At 36.2% G+C, this 23,449-nt stretch overlaps 1 protein-coding gene across 1 annotated transcript in view; it reads left to right on the forward strand.

Annotated features, from left to right (window-relative positions):
• Window positions 1–23,449, forward strand: part of CFAP54 (cilia and flagella associated protein 54) — a 239,556-nt gene that overhangs the window by 67,079 nt on the left and 149,028 nt on the right. The window contains 6 exon segments of the mRNA XM_084878469.1: window positions 1,738–1,830; window positions 2,068–2,253; window positions 10,619–10,755; window positions 14,251–14,398; window positions 16,467–16,622; window positions 20,939–21,061. Of these exon segments, the coding sequence (XP_084734595.1) occupies window positions 1,738–1,830; window positions 2,068–2,253; window positions 10,619–10,755; window positions 14,251–14,398; window positions 16,467–16,622; window positions 20,939–21,061 (843 nt within the window).

A 23,449-nucleotide genomic window follows, 5' to 3' on the forward strand; every position in this document is an offset into this window, starting at 1 on the left:
TTGTTTCATTAAAATCTGTTTTAATAGTTGAAAGTGCTGATGATATTTATACACGTTTACTTCTGAAGTTTAATGATGAAGTGATGATTTATTTATGGTGTCATTGCTCTTTGGTAGATTCTAATCACACATTGCTTCTTATAAGTAATTATATAAACCAAGATGTTTTCATCTGTGGAACAAAATATAAAGCCTGCTTATAAATATGCTTTTAGAGAGAATTTTACCCTTCAAATTCTGGTTGACAAGTAGAGCTTAGCTTAGAGCAATAATGGTCTTCTACATCATAAACATAAACTTTCTATTTCTTCTCTTTACAAAAAATGGTAATTTTTTTTTTTGCATGGGTGGTCAAGGAAAGTTAGTTTCTCATTTTTGTGTGAGATTCATCTGATTTCTTTTCCCATCCTCCAGCTTCCAAGTTCCGTCAGAGCTCTCTGTCCTTAGAGTTCTCCTGCCTTTGTAAATATGTAAATTTCCTAGATGGATCCTTAATCACTTGAGAAAAATTTTTTTTGAAACACAAAGGTTTGGCCACCTGCACCAGAAATTCTTATTCACTGAGGCCATGCAGGCTTGGGTGTATGTTATTTTTTTTTTTAAAAAAATGGTTGATTCTTTACAAAGCGTACTTTAAAAAGTGATTCTGCTGCATAGTCTGAGTTGAGAACTACTTGTATAGACAAGACACAATTAGGATTTTTCTGTTGACCCAGAAGAGATAGCAGGCTAAGCTATGAGAAGCCTTTGCTTCTTAGAGAAGTTTGCATTTCGCTTGTCATCCAGTTCTCTTGTAATTTAGGAGTTGAGATGTACAATTCATCTGTTCCTAACCCCCGGTCAGTATGGTGCCTAATAATGCTGGTCCCTAGATATCAACTTGCTCCCTTTCCTTATACTGAGAATAGTTCATTACAGAAAAGAATTTCCATTATTTTTGACATTTTGGCAGAAGGGCCATTGTCTAGGCATTTAATCAAGTTTAAGTTTTGTTGTTTTAGTAGAATATGTATTTTGCTTTTGGTTTATGCCTATATTTAAGAATTATCAAAAGGATATCAGAAAATGCATGCACTGGAGAAAAAAAATTACCCATAATCTTACCACTTTATTACCCCAAATCTTCCACTATTCTTATTTACGAACAGTTTCTTCCAGGCTTTTATTTTTTTACATGTATTTTTATATTTTACATCAAATAATACGATTTAGTATCTTGCTTTTTTTTCTATTTGCTTTTTTTGTCATCTATTATTTAATAAAATATGAAAATCATCCCAGTGTTGGTCTTTTTCCCCAACAAGATTAAGTCATCTTTGGAGTCACTCCCTGACACTATCTGATCTTGGGCCAGTTATTAAACATCTCTGTGTCTTGATTTCCTGTAAAGCAAAATGACAAAAGTAATCCCAACTTATAGTGATGTTGTGAATATTAGAAAGCATATGTAAATTTCCTAGTAGTACTCAGCAGGTAGGAACTGCTTAATTAGTAGTAGTTAAAATAATGAGTAATGAATAATATTTTAATCTTGTTAGTCCCAGGTAAACTAGCCTATATTTGCCTTTTTTTTTTTTTAAAAAAAAAAGATTAAACCTAAGTACTTGTGTAAACCTGGATACCATGTTTTAAAACTTGCATAGTTACATTTTCATCCCTTTGCCACATCCTGATAAAGGAAATTGAATGCCTTATTAAACAGACGACAGATGCTGGGCTTGTCTCTCTCCTCGGCAGGTGTCGTGGTACCGCATTTTGGGCTGCAAAGCAGAAGGGAGCCATGGAAAAGTGAGACTAAACAATAATCGTCTCCCAAACTCAGGAGAGGCGGTATGTCACATGAAAAAAAATCTAAATGCCAAGAAATCTTACTGAACATATTGAATGATGATTTTTTTCCCTTTAGGAAGTCATTATCATTTCAGTGAATTTCTCTAATTTCAACTTCTAAAATCTAACAGTAAATGAAGAGCTTTTTTTTTTTTTCATGTAAGGTTTACTTAACTATATACTTAAATTTATATTACTTTAATTTTCATACATAACTTGAAATGTTTTTGTTAATAGATACCAGCTGATGGTAAAAGCATTTTTGAAGTGAAAGGTTTAGAAACCAATGAAAAATATGTCTTTGCAATTGCTGCTTACTCTTCTAACGGGAAGCTTGTCGGTAATGCTGTTGGGGAGACAACTAAACCAATTCTGACTTATCCACCTCTTTCTGCTGTTACTGCTCGGATGTTCCTGACTCAGGTAGAAGAGATTTCTGCTCATTTGTTTTTCTTTATGTGTTTTTCCATTGAGCAGTTATTAAGTAACTTCTGATGGAGGGGGGAAAAATCACAGCAGATATTCTATAGCTCCTTAATATATATTTTCCATCATTGCAATTTAACCTCATGAAATAGGAATAATTCCTTCTCTTATGAGTTTGCTTTTTATAATAACACTTTTACCTGGATTACATATATAACACATTAATTTTAGAAATTTTGGAAAATACTGAAATGAAAAAAGAAAAGAAAAAAAAAAAAAGAATGTTATCTGTTATTCTATCATCCAGAGAAGCAGTTCTTAACCTGGGGCAGTTTTGGCTCCCAGGGGACGTTTGCAGAGTCTGGAAACATTTTGGGTTGTTACAATGAGAGGGGTGCTACTGGTATCTACCCTGTTTCCCTGAAAATAACACAGTGTCTTATATTAATTTTTGCTCCCAAAGATGCACTAGGTCTTATTTTCAGGGGATGTCTTATTTTTCCATGAAGAAGAATAGGGTACACATTTATTGTTAAATGAAAATAAAGGAAATTTATTACCTGTATATGGTACGGTAGTACAGTAGTTGTCAACACAAACCAGACAAACTGTGAATCCTACAGTATCAAGAATTTACTCATTTATTCAATGACAATCATGTCATCATCTTCTGGAACATCATCATAACCATCCAATTCCTGAATTTCCTGGTGAATTTCTTGTGACTCCATTTCTTTCAGAATCAGTGGACCAAATCTCTCATGTTTAGCCTAGGTGGGGCCTTATTTTCGGGGGGATGCCTTATATTTCACTCAGAAGGAAATCTGTAAGTAGGTCTTATTTTCGGAGGATGTCTTATTTTTGGGGAAACAAGGTAGTGGGTAGAGGCCAGGGATGCTGGTAAGCATCCTACAATGTAAAGGACAGTGCCAGGCCCCAATAACAAAGAATTATCCAGTCCAAGATGTCAGTAGTGCCAATGTGGAGAGAACCAGAGATATACTTTCATCTGTGTTTATATATATGTGTGTTATACATGCATATATACCCATATGAATTATGTCTATGTAATTTTAATCATAGTATACATATTATTGTACATTTTGCTACTTTCATTTAGTATATAACTGACATTTTCCCATTCCATTAAATTATTCTTTTAAAACATAATTTTAAACAACTGCATGGTATTATCTATCTTATAGCTAGATCATGGTTTGTTTAATAATTTTTCGTTGTTGGACAAATTTAAATACCTTCCAGTCCTTTGTTGTTATAAGCAAAGCTGTGATGCATATCTTTTTATATAAATCTTTGCTGCATTCACGATTACTTTCTTAGGATAGATTTACAGAAGTAAATGTCTGAGCTAATAGGGACAGGCAGACCTGAGTTTAAATGCAAGCTCCTCACACTAGCCACGTGATAGTGGGCAAATAACCTTCATCTGTGAAGTTGGAATAATAGAAGCTACCTCCTAGAGCTAGTATGAGTATTAAGTGGAGATATTCATGTCAGATGTTTAACCAGAGCATTTGTCACACAGTAGGGACTTAGTAAATATTATTGTTGTATTTAGTTGTGGGTATGTTAATGAATTAACATTTTTGCTGAAATGGTTACCTGACTTAGAGCATATCACCAGTGAAAAAGATGCTAAGAAGAGTGTGACTCATTGACCTAAGTCTCAAGCATCTAATTTTAAACCTATTATTGACTCTAGAGATGATGGCTATTCTAAATTTTATTACATTTCTATTGTGCTATTTTTTCTCTTAATAGTTGATTAGTATTATAAGCGAAGATTTTAATGGCTTTTGATATGATCGTATTTTTCAAAGAAAATTACATTGAGAGAATTGCTAGGATTTGTCTAGCATTGGTTTAGCATGTCATATTGGCTCATAGTTTTCTGATTTCTTTGGAATCTAATATATTCCCTAATTTGCAGTGATGGAGTTATTTCAAAAAGAGGAACAGAATATTTTATCAAGGCCTAATTTTTCTCCAGGGAGTGGTTTGACTCTTGGGATTCACTTGGCAGAACTTTCATTGAAAATTAATAAAACTAAGTCTCAGCTATACTGCTGGAATAATGAGAAATGTCATAAAGCAGTGACCTGTGTGTCTTTATTGATACCATATTTGCAGTACTTCAGTTTGTTTATGACAGTTTATGAGCATTCTGCCTCATAATGTTAAGTGGCTAAAGCAAAATTTTCTCACTTAGTAAATCTTTTTATTTACAAAAGTTTAAAGGTTCTAGCAAGAAAATAGACCTTTCTCTTGGAATTGTGATCTATTTTTATGAGAGTGGTTTTTAATTTCAGGATAGTCTGTTCTTTAAAAATACTATAAATATACTTATAGTAAGGTATGGAGATATTCCACTAACTGCCAATTATTAACATGGACTTGTGATTTTAGGTTGCACTTTTGCTCAACATTATTCTTTAGACATTAATAAATTCAGGTGAATCTTTACTAGGTATTCCCTTAATTCAGGCTATCTGAAATTTTTTTTTTTTGAGGAATCTATATGAATGATGTATTTTCCAATTTCCCTCTCTTTAAAGGCTAATTTCTTTTTATTCTTCCCCTTTAAGTTGGGAAAAGATAGATAATGTGATATGAAATATAGAAAATTAGATGTCTGTAAGCAGAATTTTAGACAAATTTCTTGGTCTCCATTTTCCTCTCTGTAAAATGGATACATGCAAAATGCCATATACTGCAGAATTATTGAATTAATATTAAATACAATAGTGAGTGGGCACTATGGGTGGTTGAACAAAGGAAACGTGGAATATCAAAAACTATTGTGTGACAAGCATTTAAAAATGCATTATTCCCTTTATTATAATTACTCTTTGAGGGGTATTATCACTTTCATTTTATATTGAGGAGCCTGAGATTAATTTGATTCTTCCTCTGCCAGTCCCAGTTAATTCCAGAAAAGGTGACTCAGGGAGGTTAATTTACCCAAGGTTACTTGGGTAGCAGATGGCAAGCCTGACACTTGAGCCAGCTCATGCATTTTTATTGCTCGTCCAGGTTCCAAGGAAGTCATGTGTTCGATGTCTAACATGTACCCAGTTATTCTAGAGCCTACACCTCTCCCATCTTCTCTCTGCCTGGGTTTGGTGGTGTTTAGCGGGTCTTGATGATCAGTGTTGGCAGGAGAATTTGATGCTGGGACATGAATGCTTTGTTAGAAAGCACAATGATGTCAGGAGAAGGGGAAATAAAAGTTCATACTTTTTCCCCATTTTATATATGAAGTCATTGAAATTATTTGATTAATAGAGGGTTGCCTATGACTATTCAAATAATAAAAGAAAAAGCTATCAGGTAAAAAAGATAGTTAACATCATTTTTTTTTAAATGTAGCCAGCAGATACATATAGCTATTTATTTAACTTTTAGAATCTAACAGCATTTTTTTCAATTACAGTGGACATTTAATATTATTTTATATTAGTTTCAGGTGCATAGCATAGTGATTAACATTTATATACTTTATGAAGTGATCTCACCCATAAGTCAAGTATCCACCTGATAATTATCCATCTGTAATTATTACAATATTATTGACTATATTCCATTTGCTATATTCCCAGGACTTTTATAACTATAAATTGTAAATATCACATGATATCACTCATTTGTGGAATATAATGAACAGCACCATTTTTAAGCTTTTTAAGAAATTTCAACTCTTCCCTCTCATCCTCTAAATATGACTACTCTTTCTATATCCATCTGTTTATTGATGAATTATTTATTCACTGTCTGCTTTGTGCCAGGTTCTACGCTAGATGTCATTTCTCCTTCCTTTCAAATATATATAACAGCCCTTATTTAGATAATTTTGACTTATGGTTTTAGTTAAGACTTTGTAAGTAGGGGAGCCAGCCTGGCTTGGGGAATGCACCCTGGGAAGGCTGCAAAGCTCTAGGTTTTATACCTTCAGTTCTCTCTAAATATTCTTTATTTTTCTTTCTCTAAAGATTTAATTTCTTTACCTCTCTATGTTTGGAGGAAAAATAGCACCTTGTTAATTTTTATATATCCCTCAAATTTAACTGTAAATAGAGACCAGCTAGCTGCCTTCTAATCTTAATTCCAAATTCCTGGGAGAGGGATTCTGGCTTGCCGAATGCAACAAAGAATCTGACCTCTTTTTTGATGTTTGACCACCGTAAACCTCACCCCTCTTTTTTCCTTTGGCCGCACCGGAAGGCAGGCTGATCGAGAGGTCTGTGGGCTTACCTTATCTTTGGTGCCAACAGGAAATTTAAACCTTCCAGGTAGCGGGAACTTCCCTTATTCCTGCTTCCCAGTCACGAACCAAGGGCCAACTCGTTTCTTCTGCTTTGTTCAAGCCAGCCCAGACCTGTGTGTGCCTGCCAAACTCTCCTTGGGAGTCTTGTGTGAGTAATACATTTTCTCCCAAATTCTCCAAGGGAGTCCAGGTCATCCAAACTTAGGGTGGGGGTCCATCTTGCTTTGAAGTGGGGGCTATAAAACACTCAGCTTAGGTCAGGCACTCACTCTGGGCCAGTCAACTGTGTTACAGTACAGTGCAACCTCTGGGTATCCTCTTCTGTGGAGAAGGATGCATTCAACACATTATTATTTCTTGTAACACCTTATTACTGAGTGCTTACTCTGTGCCAGCATTGCTCCAGACGAGTTATTCAAAACTTGAGCGTGCATCAGTGATCAGGAATGCTAGTTAAACAGATTTCTGTGTCCTTCTACCAGAGGAAACAGGCAATTCTATGGAAATAGAAAGTAGAGTATAGTGAAAGGAATTGGAAATGTGAAGTGGGGAAATGGAAGGTTGATTATAGTGTTAAATAGAGTGCTCAGGGAAGACCTCACTTAGAAAGTGAGGTTTGAGCAGAGACCTGAAACAGTTGTGGGAAAGACTCTTGGAAGAAGAGCATTCTGCAGAAGGACCTAGAGCAAAAGCCCTAAGATTTCCAGAAGTGCACCTGGTATGCTTTACAGATAGCAAGGGGGCCAATATGGCTAGAGCAGAGGGACCCATGGAGAGTGAAGGATTGGTCAGAGAAGTAAGGCTGAATGACTGGGTAGGGGAGTATATCATGAAAAGACTTTTAGGCTATTTTAAGAACTTTGGCTTTTACTTTGAGTGGAATGGAGGGTTTTGAGTAGTGGCATGATATAATGTGACTTATATTGTCAAAGGCTCACACTAAAGACTGCTATACTGGAAACAGATCACAAGAGGGTAAGGGTGGAAGTAGAGAGACCTCTCTATTTCTACAATATAATTCAATGAGAGATGAACATGGCTTGGCCAGAGTGATAGTAGATGATGTGATGAGAAGTGGCCAGATTCTGGATATGTTTTGAGGGAGGAGTTAAGAATTGCTGATGGAACTAATATAAAGAGAAAATTGAAAGATGATTCTAGGATATTTAGCTGACCAACTGCAAGGATATAGTTGATATTAACTGAGTTGAGGAAGGCTGTGGGTGATGTAGATAGTGGTAGGGAAGATCCAAAATTCAGCTTGGGGTATGTATGTTGAGGTAAGATATTAGATACTATTAGGTATTTCTTATGTATTAGACTTACTGGATATTCAGAGAGAATTGTTGAGTAGTTAGATGTATGAATCTGGAGTTTAGAAGAGACAGAGGTTTGGGCAGGAGAGGGTTTTGAGAGTAGTCATGTGCCAAAGCCATGGAGCTGGATGACATCACCAAGGAAAAAAGTGCAGACAGAAAAGAGGAGAGGTTCAAGGCCTGAACCCTAGAGCATGCCAATTATAGAGAGACTGGGGGAAAGAGAAGGAGCTTGTGCAGGCAACTGAAAAGGAATGTGGCCTTTGTAGTGAAAAGAAAATCAAAAGTGTGGTGTTTGGAAGCCAGATGAAGGTCATGTATTGAAGCTTACACTATATACTTCATCCATCATTACATGAGTCTTTAGTGCTGCTTTTTCATTTTAACCTCATCCCCTCTGTCATCTGTTCTGCACATCACTACCAGTTAGCCATCTTTGAACATGCTCATATCATCACAAAGATTCATGATTTTTATAAACCACTAGAGGCCCAGTGCATGGTTTCATGCATTGGTGGGGTCCCTCAGCCTGGCCTGTGCCCTCTTGCAATCTGGTACCCCTTGGAGGATGTTGGACTGCTGGTTTCAGCCTGATCGCTGCAGGGCAACACCACCTGATGCTCCCACCTGCTGTTCCTGCTCATCCTGACTCTGCTGAGTCTGTGCAGGCTTGTGCCCAGTCAGTTGCCATGAGGAGACGCTTGTGTCACAAAATGGCACTCTCCAGCCATGCATCTGGCGCCCATTGGTCAGCTGAGCAGTGCTCCCGCTGTGGGAGCACATTGGCCACCAGGGGATAGCTCCTGTGTTGAACGTCTGCTCCCTGGTAGTAATTGCACATCATTGAGACAGGTTGACCAATCATTCAGTTTGGTCGCTTAGGCTTTTATATATATAGAAAGTTTTATCAAGGTATCTTGTTTCACAGCGTTCACTAATTGAATAAATAACATTATTTTTCAAAAGACTATATATATTTTTTTAAAGGAAAAAAAAAAACACATTCAATTACAGTTTCACCAACCCCATTATACATCAACTGCTATTATTTCCCATGGAAATCTTAGAATGAGATGGTGTTTTAGTGACCACTTAGTCCAAATCTTCTATGTGATCAATGCTGCCCAGAAAAGTGACTCAGTTTCCACTCCAAGTCTCTGCTCCACTGATTTTACTGAGTGTCAGGCTCTGTACAAATTAGTTAACTATGCAATGCCTCATCTGAAATACATAGATGATAATAGAGCTTACTTAATAGAGATATGGTGAGGAATTAGCACAATAATGCCTGACATTTTTAAATACTTCTATCTGATTTTCAAGACCTTCTGACACCATGTCCCACTTTACCTGTCCAATCATATGGCCCACTTTTCTTTCTTTCTTTTTTTTTTTAAATATATTTTATTGACTTTGTACAGAGAGGAAGGGAGAGAGATAGAGAGTTAGAAACATCGATGAGAGAGAGTCATCGATCAGCTGCCTCTTTCACACCCCCTACTGGGGATGTGCCCACAACCAAGGTACATGCCCTTGACCAGAATCGAACCCGGGACCCTTCAGTCCCCAAGCCGATGCTCTATCCATTGAGCCAAACTGGTTTCGGCATATGGCCCACTTTTCCCCAAATTCTGGCCTGCCTTTCCAGTCTTTCTTAACTGCAATGCGGTGATTTCCATTACTGGACCTTTTTCAGATTCTGCCTAAACTGAATCTTATCTCTTCTTAGGGGTCAATTCAAGCCCTGCCTCCTCCTTGAAGCCTTTATTTCTTCTTTTCTAAATCTCCACAGCTATTATGTTATCATGTATAGTTTTTCTGTAATTTCATGTCTTTTATATCTATAACTTGATTACAGTTTGATGAGAGCATTTTCAGCTTTGAAGAAGTTTATTGGTTGGTTGATTTTGAATGTTGACCTGGCAGATTTAAAAAGTTCTAGATCTGTAAATTATTCCCTGGAGTGGTATATAACCAGCAGCATGTCATTTACATATTTAATTCAATGAATTTACTAGTATACTTTACATTTTACCTGCTTCCATCAAGGACTTGAAGTAGCATATAATTTGTGGTGAAATTTCACATTGCTATACATATAAAAATAGAATGATTTTTAGAAATATATTTAAAGAAACATATTCTACCAAAAGAAATAGGTAAGTTCATGACTTTTTTCTTCTGAATGTTTCAGTTGTACGAGTAAAAGCCTAAAGTTTTTGCCTAAAGTTGAATGTGTTAAATTTAAAAATATATCATGGCTTCTTGGAAGCATCTCTGTTTTATTCTTCACTCTTTTCAGCTGTGAACTCTTTGTTGTACAAAACTTCCAAAAGTGTCAGTCAGAAGCAGAAAAGAATGAAGTGTATTTCATATTTTTGGTTTGGGAAATCTGATTGTTTCTCTTGGAACAGATTGTTCATTATAACAGTGTCTATAATAAATGGAGTGCGCTGCTGAGATAGATGGGAATGAAATTAATTTGGCTCAGATCTGATCTTTGTTTTCCTTATGAGAATTTGAAACATCCTTACAGAGTTTCAAATTTCCATGCAATTCAGAAATAAAAGAGATTTTAAAATGTGTCTGTCTCCCTTGCCGATGGCTATCATTACCTTACTGTGGCACTGAAGACCAGAGCAGCAAATGTGAATGACTGTATATGAAATTAGTATGCTATAGGACCCTATTGGAATTCTTGTTTAAAATGTACATTTCACAAATAAAAATGTTGCATAAGATAATGTTCTTTCTGTTGTAGGTTGCCTATCAGATTGGTAACTATGAATTGGCTAAGAAAGTTTTCTCACCAGTCTGGGATTATTTTGTCACTTCACCGCCTCGCAATGAACAGTCTGTGGTTTGTTTAAGCAGTATGATGACTATTACACAGAGAAAGTAATTAGAAATACTCTCTCAAAATATTAATTTGCTTTTTGAAATTAAAAGTTGGGTGTGAAGCCTAGAATTAATTTATTTGTAATTGCATGTTAAGATAGCTCATATAAAACTTTCTGATTAGCTTTTAATGAGTACATACATTTCAAGGTCTTGAGTCCTTGTTAGAAACTTCTTTGTTAGAATCAGAAAAAATACTGCACCATATGGATGGATTCTGAATATAAGTTAATGAAAGTTATGTAAAAAAATACCAAACACTAACCAAGGTAATGTCAATTTTACTATAAAACACAAATAGCATTGGGAATTAAAAAAAAAGTATATATATCTTTATTGATTTCAGAAGGAGAGGGAGAGAGAGATAGAAACATCAACAATGAAAGAGAATTATTGATTGCCTTCTGCATGATTGAGCCTGAAGTCCAGGCATCCCTTGACAGGAATCAAACCTGGAGCCTTCAGTCCACAGACCTACGCTATATCCATTAAGCCAAACCAGCTAGGGCAGGGAGTTTTATAACAGAGAAAGGCCAAATTCAGGTTAAAGTTTGAGTCTGAAAGGTGGGTAAACTGTTAGGATAAAAATGCTTTTTTTTTTTTTTTTTTTTTTTTTGCTTGCTGAGCTCCCAGAATTACACTATCAACAACTGGGCCAGGAGAAGCCACATATAAAACCACAGGCCATACTTTGCTTTACAGCCATTTTTTTTTTCTTAAAAGAACAAAGTTTGTCTGGCCAGCATGGCTCAGTGGTTGAGCATTGTTGATCTATAACCAGGCAGTCTTGATTCGATACCTGGACACATGACCGGGTTGTGGGCTTGAACTGGAGTCTGCAGGAAGTACCTGACCAATGATTCTCATCATTGATATTCCTATCTCTCCCTCTCCCTTCTTCTCCGAAATCTATAAAAATATATTTTTTTAAAAGAAAAAAAATAGAGAAGCTTAAGAAATTAGGATTGGTATGATTTCAGGTTGTCTTAACCACTTTGAAAAACAGCATTCTCCATCACCTACTTGTTAATGCCTAAAATTTCTTTAATAAGAACACAAAACCCTTCACTTCTGAATCAAAGATAACGAGCTTAAAATGCAAATTCTGGTTGAGTAAAGACATTGATGATGCTTATTCAGGTTTAAATATAATTACATTTAATTAAAAAAATGTAGACTTAGCATTTGCTATGTCCTAGGTACTATGCAGGATGGATTGGAGAATTATTTTTAGAGGAGAAAGAGAATATCTCATGTCATTTGTAAGAATAGGGGAGAGAAAGGAATTAAAGTTGACTGAGATTTCCAAGGTTATCGTACTGGGAGGCCTATTACATTTACTAAGGGAGCATGATAGGACAGGTAGAACATGTTTTTGGGTGAAGACAATATGATTTAAACTATTTAGTTTTCCAACAGGACATCTATGTAGATATGAGATATCAGGTAGGTAGTTGGATATTTAGTGCTGACATCTAAGGAGAGAGGTTCAAGGCTAGAGTTGCAGATTTAGAAATTTCCATTGAGGTGATCATTGAAATTTTGACAGGGAATGACTATTTAGCAGAAAAATAGAAAGCTGGAATTTGAACCCTGGGTATGCATACATTTAAGAGACAGAAGCAGAGATGGCACCAAGGGAGGCTATTGGAAATAAGCAGACCAGGAGGTGAAAGTTTGGGAAAGTATATTTTCAAAGGCAGTGAGAGCATCACCATGGAGGAACACGCCAGCAGTATTGAATGCTAAGTGCAAGGTCAAGTTGAATAGCTGCATAATAGAACACTACAGAGAGACAGAGTAGGATGTAAACTAAGAAGCAGCTTTTATTATTTTATTTTTTAAAGATATTTTTATTGATTTCAGAGAGGAAGGGTGAAGGAGAGAGAGAGAAATAGAAACATCAATGATGAGAGAGGATCATTGGTTGGCTGCTTTCTGCATGCCCCCTACTGGAGATCATGCCAGCAAACCTGGGCAAGTGCCCTTGACTGGAATTGAACCAGGGACCTTTCAGTCCACAGGCTGATGCTTATTCACTGAGCCAAACCAGTTAGAGCTAAGAAGAGGCTTTTAGAGTTGGCAATTAGGAGACCATTTGTGAGTTTAAGAGAGTCATGATGGGACAGAAAACTTTTGCAATTGACTGAGGAATAAATGAAAATGGAGAATTGTAGCATGTGAAGTTTGGTGGTAAAGAGAAGAGGAAAGTGGGAAGAAGCTTGAGGGGGGAGGGCAAGCTTAAGGAAAGGATTTTATAGGGTAGAAAGAAGGGAGTCAGTAGAGAGGGAGAAATTGAAGATACAAGAAGATGTAGGTGATGATGATACTGTGCTAGAGCCAGAAGGACATAGGAACGCATGGAATGGAGAACAGGGGATTTAGAACATTTGTTGTGGGGAATGTGAATAAGGCAACATCAGGGACAACTGAAAGTGTTGCTGAGAAGCACTAATGACTCAGTTGCTGTCATATAACATGAATTTAGTAGAGCCCAGTTCCTTGTGTCAAAGAGCCACTTTTGATTCATCCTTATATCCCAGGTCCTAGAATAGTGTCTTCTACATAGTAAGTGTTCAGAAAATGATAGTATGGATTGAATAAAAAGAATGAGAATAAATAAGTAAATATAAAAATTGGACAGTGACATTTATGCAAGGGCAGGAAAATTGATTATTGCATAAAATAAGACTTGCAGAATCTAAAGTGCTACAGAGGCCACTATTGACATGACTATCAGAGTCTGAGCTGGGAAGGGAAGGAGATGGAGCCAGGAGGAGCTGATAGCCTGGATTGATTGCCTGTTTCAAGGTTCTGATGGTTAGCATGAGGACAAAGAGAGTAGGATAGCTAAAATTCTCCAAGCAAAGATAATTTTAGAGTTTAACCTAATAATAAAACAAACACTCCTCAGGTGTGAATTATTGATGCTAGACTCTTTCTTGTTTTATAGGAATAGGGTGTATGGAGAGTAGATGAACCTGAAATTTAGAAGGGAGGGTTTGCTACCAAATAAGACTAAGGAGTAAGGGAGGGAATATTGCAAACAAAGAAGGATGATTGTAGAGCTCCCAGGTTTGCCAATGGTTGGCATTGTTGACTGCAACTTAGAAAAGATAATTAGGAATAATGCAAAAGTTTTTCTCTCTCGACCCCACCCCCAGCTGATTCTATTATAAATGGCCCTCATTTTCATAAAGTTCATTAATGAGTGTCTATAGTGATTTCATTATATTGATAAAATATAACTTTATATATTAAAACCAGAAAGCTTTGACAATAGTTATTTTTATGTATCTATGACAGCTTAATTCTTTTAGTTGTGAGCTTGTTAAGGATAGTCTTTGTTTTTAACTTAACACTGTACCAGAGTAGCTGTTCCAAGACTTGGGATCATTGTGTAGATACTAAGAACAAATCAGTCTAAAAAGGCAAGTTCACATGATAAGTCATTTTTATATTTAAACTTGTAATGTCATTTACTCCTTTTTGCAGATTACATTCAGATATTTTGGCAGAGACTTCTTCAATCCTTTTATACCTTTTTCTCAGAAATATTTTTGTAACAAGTGACATTAAAATTAAAGAAGAAAATCTTTTCTGTGATAATATCAAAGGCAATGAGATTTTTCCTGCTCAACAAGTAAGTGAATTAAAATGACTGAGAATGTGCCAGTTTTCCTTTATTTGTTTCTTGATGTTTCAACTTCATATTTTGGGGGAATGTAAGTCCTGCCTTGCGAATGGACTGAGGAGCCATGTGTGTTTGTGCTGACTTATTTGATAGTCCATGTAGGATTAACAGGTTTATCTTTTCTCTTTTCCCCAAATTTATATGGGATCATGATGTATTTGTTGTTCTGCACGTTGGCTTTTAAACATTTTTATAATATACTAGAAGCCCGGCATGCGAAATCACGCACGTCCCGCAGCACTTACAGCCCCGCCCATCTTTGCCAGTCTTTGGTCATTATAGCATTAGGGACACTGGGTTTTTATAATATAGATCTTGGACATATTTTCATGCTGGTACATGTCAATTACCAAATTCTTTTTTAATTATAACAATGCATTCCTGTACAGAGGCAGGAATTTAACCTCTGTTCTATTGATAATTTCAGGGAGCTTATGAACAATCTTCTGTGTACATCCACAACCTGATTACACTCTTGCTTTTATTTTTTTTATTTTCTATTTTTATTTATTTATTTTTTTAATATATATTTTATTGATTTTTTACAGAGAGAAAGGGAGAGAGATAGAGAGCTAGAAACGTCGATGAGAGAGAAACATCGACCAGCTGCCTCTTGCACACCCCCTACTGGGGATGTGCCCGCAACCAATGTACATGCCCTTGACCGGAATCGAACCCGGGACCTTTCAGTCCACAGACCAACGCTCTACCACTGAGCCAAACCGGTTTTGGCTACACTTTTGCTTTTAATAACAATCCTCCTTTTTTTTTCCTATTTAGATTGAAGTTTCTTTTTCCACTTTAGATATATGGAGGGTTTTGCCATTTTTTGTTGTTGTTAGGTTGTTGTTTTTAAAAAATATTTTTTATTGATTTCAGAGAGGAAGAGAGTTGGAGAAATAGATAAAAACTTCAGTGATGAGAGAGAATCATTGATTAGCTGCCTTCTACATACCCCTTATCAGGGATTGAGCATGCAACCTGGGCATGTGCCCTGACCAGGAATTGAACCTTGACCTCCTGGTTCATAATCCAATGCTCAACCACTGAGTCATGCCAGCCTGGCTGTTAGGTTCTTTTGCAGTTGCTCTTTTCTACTCATGCCCTTATTCATCTTTTAATAAATAATTTGTTATGTGAATTTGTACTAGTTTTTATGAATATGAAAGTGAAAAAAACACACACCATGATTCTTTGTCCAAGGCATGTGCACGGTCTTGCAGAGCCCAAGCACTTACAACCATCAATCTGTTCCTACTATACATCATATTCAATTTCTTCTTTCAGCATCCAGTCTGAAAAGAAAGACAATTTTAAAGTACTTCAATGATTTCCAGAATGCTAGGCTAGTATTTGAGTAATAATTTGTTATGTAGAAATTTCTGGTTGCTATTTATACAGTTTTATTTGTACATAATCTTGTATGTATATACACAGAAAAATAATGAAATCTTCCTCAGGAAAAGGAAATGAGGAATAAGATAAGACTCTTATTCTTTTTAAGTGTCATTTAATCACAAAAGCCTATCTTCACATTTTACTATAATTTTTACTTATGTAGGAGAATTATAAGGGGAATAGTTTGCTCTACTGAAAATTTGCTATTTTCTCACAAATTCAGAAGGGAAATGGGACTCTGTTAATCAAGTGGGGGCAGTATGACAGAGAAATTATATTTTAATTATTTATTATAATTTATGCTTTTGCAACAACTGTTTTTTTTTCTTACATTAAAACATAGCCAAGATTTTATCTTACCAGTTACAAAGATTGGTTCTTTTTTTGTTCTAGTGGTATTTGTATTGCTTTACAAAAATTCTGAAGTTCAATTCTAAAATTGTGTTATCACTGTGTAGCATTATTAGGGAGTTAGTGTTGTTCCTGAATTTAGATTTCTCTTTATGTCAACATTCATCTGTTAAACCATAGGGATCATATTTCCTACCTTTGTTTTCCTTAGACACATTAGCGAAGTACCTGATATTTAATTTGCGTAACAATACCTGTTTCTTTACAGATTGCTCGACTAACTGAATGTGAGAGAGTGTTAGTGGCATTGGAACTTAGCAACTACCTAAATGATTCCAGTTATGCTCTTCAAGCTGTGACTCAATGCTATGGCCTTCTTGCTCCTATAATCTATCACAACATTGTTTTGGTACCTGTCATACAGGTAAGGGTATTTCTTCCTCTTCTCCTTCCAGACAAGGGTATTTTTACAAAGGCAACTCAGCAGTGCATTTTGGAAAATAAAATAAAACAAAACAATGTATCTCTTATCAAGTACAAATAACAAGTATTTTATGAAATGTCATGAGTTAACTGAAAAACATTTTAAATAATTTAAATGATATGTCTGGGCAGACATAAATAAGGACTTAAAATGTGTTTCTGTGAAAATAATCGTCCCCAGTGCTGTCTATATTTAAATACTGGCAATCTACTTTTCCAGGTTTTTAAATTTCATTTCAATTTTTGTGTTCTTGTAAGGTTAGAAGCAACAGTATTTATTCAAAGCATGTTGTTAAAGCTATCCTGGGGGGGGGGGGGGGGGAGGGGGCTGGGATTGCTGGATGACCCAAGAAAATATGCTTGAGGTCTCAGTGATGGAGAAGTTAGTAGATATCCTGGCTGAAGGGATTATATTAGTTGTTCATGCTACCTCATAAATCACCGTAAACTTAGTGACTTAAAAGAACACCCATTTACTATCATAGTTTCTGTGGGCCAGGAAGCTGAATGTGGTTTAATTGGGCTGCTCAATGTCTTAGGCTGAAACCAGGGCTGCAATCTCATTTGAGCCTTAGGGTCCTCTCCCAAGCTCACTGGTTGTTGAGGAAATTCATTTTCTTGTGATTGTGTGATAGGAGGTCCTTGGTTCCTGAAGGCTGCCTACCAGTTTTCTGCCCAACATGGCACTTTGCTTCTTCAAGGCCAGCAGGGGAGTTTCCTCTGCTATGCCTGAGGAGTCTTATATAATGAAATGCAGTCATAAGAGTGACTGCACCATCACCTTCACAGGTCTTACCTCCACTCAGAGGGAGGGATTAGACAGAGCTTACACATCAGGGGGAGGGACCTGCGGACTATTTTAGAATTCTGCCTAGGACAAGGAAATAAGGAGAGAAGGAAGATTTTACTGCTGATGGTGCATAAAGTTACTCATCATCACCATCATTGTCATAATCATTGGCTCAGATTTTGAGAGCCAAGATGAGGTCAGTGAACTTATACAAAATGTAAAAATTTTAAATTCACTATTGAGGAAATTAATCAGAGAGCTTAAATAAGTTATCAAATATTCACCTTGGAGTGGCTCTACTGAAGTATAGACATGCCTCCTCCTCCCGAATTCCCTACATCTAGTAGTTCAGCTGCTCAAGAGATAGGCCTCCAAAATCCAGTATCTAGACTAATAGTTGGCAGCCTTCCATGTCACTTGTAAATGGACTGAAGCAGTATTTTCAAGTGTAGAATATTCTTCCTCCTGAATCCAAAGGAGTCTACCTGTCATTGTCTTCTCTGTTTAAGGGATGATAGATGTCAGACTTACTTTGGAGGGGGTGTCTCAGATATTTACTTAATGTGTCAGGCCCCTAAATCTTAATAGGGTTTATTTCTACCCTCTGGAGGGCATGCATCATATTAAGGTCTTTAGTGCACTTGCCATTTCTTGCTCATTAGGTCTGACTGACATAATGTTACTGATATAGTGGTCCAATGTTTTGTTTTGAGAATCACCCAGAAAGTTCATATCCTTTCATAAAATATTATGTCAGAAGGTGGGAGAGTTATTGCTCTGGGGCAAGACTCTAAGTATATATTCTTATCTGCCCAGTGTGAATGGGAACATCTAATACTTCTTTCCTAGAGTGTAGAAAAGAAAACATTAACCACATCAATGCATGCCTTGTAATGTGGTCTAGCAAAGAATCCACATTAGGATCAGCAGCTGTGCTTGGGGCTCAGGCTGGTTGAGTTCAGGATAGTCCACTGTCATTCTTTAGGATCCCACTGACTCAGGATGCCTTTGGTTACAGCTCAGAATGGCTTATAGTGTGAGGAAAGCCTTAGGAATGGAGTACATTCTTTAGAATAGGAAAAGATGAGTGGAACAGAGAGAAGATTCTAGAAATAGGCCTTAATATGTATGAGAATATGATGTATGGCAGAATTGGCATCCCAATTTAGTGCAGAGTGAATATTTTTAGTAAGTTGTAGTGAAACACCAAGATATTCATTTGAAAGAAAGTTGAGTTTGATTCTATTTTTACCATATTAAAAATATCGATATTGTAAATACCAAACTAAGCAAAAAATGTGACAAAAAATCCCAGGGGATTACCTCTGCAATCCAGGGTTGGGGAACCATTTCTAAGCAAGACAGAACTCTTAGAAGCAACAAGAGAAAAAAACATATTCGACTGTATGTACAGCAATCTATGTGTGAAAAAAGGGACCATAATAAAGATAACACAAATTTATGGATTTGGAAAAAATATATCTAATACTGATGAGGATAAGTATACATAACAAAAAGTCTTACAAATTGACACTATTATAACAGAAAAGTGGGCACTGGATACAAATAGGTAGTTTATTGGAAAAGCAAATCCAACTGGCTGAGAGACACATGAAAGCTGCCCAAACTCTGAATATTCATATATGTGCACATTAAGTGAAAAATCTTATATCAGTGGCAGGATTGAAAATATCTGTAACTCCTATTGCTAGTGAGGATGTGGGGCAAACATTCTCATTTCATTAATGGGGGAAATGTGAATTGTTATAGGCATTGGATTTGGTAAAGCAATCTAATTTTAATTAAACTAAATCTAATTTTAATTAAACTAAAAACAAATATACCTGACAGCAATCCATCTACTAGTAATTTATCCCAAAGAATAACATTTTAGTGAAATTAAAATATATCTACCTGACAAAGCAGTCCTTCTATTAGTAATTTATCCCACAGAATAAAATCACAGTTGGATGCCAAAACCGGTTTGGTTCAGTGGTAGAGAATCGGTCTGTGGACTGAAGGGTCCCGAGTTCGATTCCGGTCAAGGGCATGTATGTTGGTTGCAGGCACATCCCTGGTGGGGGGTGTGCAGGAGGCGGCAGGTGGATGTTTCTCTCTCATTGACATTTCTAGCTCTCTATCTCTCTCTCTTCCTCTCTGTAATACATCAATAAAATATATTTTAAAAAAATCACCAGTTGGAAAGATGCTACTCCAAGTTTCACCCCTTCATTCCTGGATCCATGTGTTCTACCTGCTGGGGACACAGTACCACGTAATTGTCACCGACTTAGAATGTATGCTATGCTCAGGAGGATGGTGCCTCTTCCTCATTGGCTTTCATTGGCAACTGAGCCTGTATAAGGGTACTTATTTTATTGTGCTACTCTTGGTGGTGGAGACAGAGAAAGTGAAGTAGTAGGAGGATGGCCACACTGCAAAATCTCAATTCTAAAACTGCAACATGGAGATTCTGGAAGTGGCTGACTAAATGATGGTTGATCCATAGTAAATAATTATGCAGTATTAGGAATAATGAATTGGAGCTAAACCTGTAGACTTGGAGGGATTTTTTTCACAAGACATGGTTGAAGGAGCAATGCACAGTTCACAAAAGTGTGTATAAATCTTATTTTGTAACCTAACATAATTCTGTTATTATGTACATTTAGTATTTACACACACACATACACACACACACACACACACACACACACACATGCACACACACACAATTATTTGAGGCAGGAGAAAATGACAACTTAATGTTAACATGATTTGTGGACATGATCTGGTAGGGCAGAAGAGGGTGATGGTGGAAGGGAGTAAAGAAGCATTTTAAAATCTGTAAGTGTACTGTGACAATAGTAATACTATTGTTGGAATGGTAGTCTGAAGCAATTAACAAACCCCCAAAAGACCAACATCCATATATTAATTTGTCTTTTGGGATAATCTGAATAAAAAATAGATTGATGCAATCTTAATTCAATTTTTCTGATGGGGTAGTATTACTTATAGCAAGGAGACAGAAGTAAACATCAAAATTAATTACTTTCCTGGGATATGAATATTTGGTTTTAATTTTGAAGGAAACTAGTATTTCAAGTACCTATTATCAATATATTTAATATGGTACATCTTTCTCCATATGGTTTTTCAAGGACCTCCTAAGACTGGATCTGATCTTAATGCTTTTTATATCCATGTAACATTCTGTCTATATCTTTTATGACACTTGACAAAATATGATTTGTTTTATAGTTATTCATGTACTTATTATTTCCACAGATTTTCAAGTTATTTTAGATACCAGTTTTTTTTCAAAGAATATTCCTCTATACATGATAAACAATTTATTGATAACAATAAAATTTAATGTCTTAAAACTTGCATGATTTGAATGGAATATTTTATAATGTGTAAGGATAATATTTTCAGCAAACTGTTGCGTTTCTATTTTTTAGATCTTGATAAAGTGTATGGTGGTTTTGCAAGGACTACCAACTGTCATCCACTCAAAGAAAAATATGGCAAGTTTTGAAAGCATACAGCATATGATAGCTTGTTGTCTCTTCTACATAACAAAGGTATTTATCTTATTCTTTGCATTGTACATAAAATTTAGGAGCAGTAATGATTCAGAAAGTGAAGTTACTTTTATAGGAATTAATTTAAAAATTAATATCCAGAAAGCATTTTAGATCAAAAGTAGCCTAGGCATGCCAGTTGGTAAAGCATGGAGGGTGTACCTTGGGGAGGAATGGGATGAAAAGAAGGCATTCTATGGTACCTCATGCATTTTGGAAACCAGAAAGAACCAAGGGACCAGAGGCAGAGAGGCAGGCTTATTTATCTTCATTGCTTGGCTCAAAGACAAGCGTTGTATGCTTCTTCAAAGGTTTTGTTGACTTAATCCAGTGAATCTCCTCAAAGAAGGGTTGTGTCTACCTGCCTGTTTTATGTGATGCTCATAGGGCCTTTCTGATTTGGGCAGGGATCTGGAAGAATACTGCATGGGGGCGGTGGGGGAGAGACTGATTTGGTCCATCACTTTGATTGCGACAAAGCTTGCTTCTATGGAACTGAAGCAACAGAGACACCTCTAACCTCCACCTTAGCAAAGAAGTAATGATTTGCAGCTCTTTATGGCCTGACCTTAGGAGCAGAAAATCATATTCTTTCCATCACTCACCGACTTACACTGTTGGAGAGACATCTAGGACCTGGTCTGTGTAAATGCCAAGGGAACATAAGCCATAGCAGAATGAGGAGAGTAATAACTCACTAAAGGAAACTTAGAACCCCAAGGGGAAAGAGCAGATCAGAACTAAAATAATTGTGCCATTTACTCTCACCATGTTGGAAAAGACCAGAGATGATTTAAAAACAACAGCAAAAGAAGACATAAAACTTTCAAGGTAGTGCCATTAGGTGATCAAAACAAAACAAGAATATCTGTCAGTGAACAAACAAATTTAACTTTTTAGTAAAAATTAAACAGATTCTCGTTATGGTATTTCTTGAGTCAAATCTGGAAGCTCACCAAATACCTGAAAATGTAGTACAGAATTATTTAGCGATAAACTCAGAAGTCATAATGTTAAATGAAAGGAGTTTTGGAGGTAAAAAAGAAACAAATGGAGAAGTGATAGGCTCCCTGAAGTAATAGGTCCTATGCAAGATAAATGTAAGAGCATATGTGTAGTCATATCCTGGTGAAATGCCTGAAGTCCAAGGATAAGGACAAATCTTGAAGTTTTGAGACTCGAAGAATAGGTTATTTGCAACGGAAAAGAATTAATTAGTTTAAAACTTCTTTTTTTTTTTTTTATCAGTAACACTAAAATTAAGATGGAGCAACATTGTAAAATCCTGAGGGTCTAAGAATTAATAACCAGGAAAGATACCATTCATTTCTCAGGGCAAAATAAACATTTTCAGAAGTACAGGCATTTAAAAAGTATTCTGCCTGTGTACTTATCTGAGGAAAACACTTGAGGAAATACTCTATCAAATGACAGTTGGCTCAGAACAGAAGTCCCAAGATAGGGAAAGACAAAAGAAAAGAGGAATAATGGGAGCAATGAATCTGACAATATACATATTATTAAAATTAAATAGATAATAATGATGTGACTAGGACTTTCTAATATAAATGCTAAGTAGGGTTTCTTGAAATAGAAGAATCATCCTTGAAAGGAAAACTTATTAGTAACCTAGAATTAAAACTTAAATCCTCTTTGGGGCTGAGGGAGGGGTGAGCAGTCAGAGAATCTTGATGCATGAATGTGTGTGTGTTTGTGTGTGTGTGTGTGTGTGTGTGTGTGTGTGTGTGTGTGTGTTTAAAATATATTATAGTATAAAATACATATATTATAACATTACTTTCTTTTGATAGAATAAATATATTCAAAGACGGCCCAGAGGAATATGTAGCTATGAATAGAAATTTACAGCACAGTAGGACTTCTAAATTGATAGGAAGGAAAAATGAACAGAAGAATGACTGGGAAGAAGAATGCCTAATTCAGCAAAAGTTAGAAGGAAAAATAGTATATAGGATGGAAGGAATAAAATACAGTATATTAATTACTTCACTAAGTGTGAATGGACTTAGAAGACAGAGTTTGGCAGATGGGTTAAAAAGTCAGATTTAAATGTATTTCATGTCAAGAAACACTCATAAAACAGAGTGGCAAATACTGGTTGAAAAATAAATGATTAGATAAAAGTACTGGGAAGATGCAAATAAAAATAAAGGAAGAATAGCAATTTTCACATCTGAAAAAGAAGAATTCAGCCCAGCCAGTCTGGCTCAGTGGTTGAGTGTCCACCCAGAACAGAGGCAGAGGGGTGGGGAGGGGAAGAGCAGGATTGGGCTCCTGCCTGGGTTGCAGGCTGATCCCCTGGGGGGGCATGCAGGGCACAGCTGATCGATATTTCCCTCTCCTAGGTGATTCTGTCTCTCTATTCCT

The sequence above is a fragment of the Pipistrellus hanaki genome, assembly GCF_964339955.1.
Source record: "Pipistrellus hanaki genome assembly, chromosome: 3".
Classification (NCBI taxonomy): domain Eukaryota; kingdom Metazoa; phylum Chordata; class Mammalia; order Chiroptera; family Vespertilionidae; genus Pipistrellus; species Pipistrellus hanaki.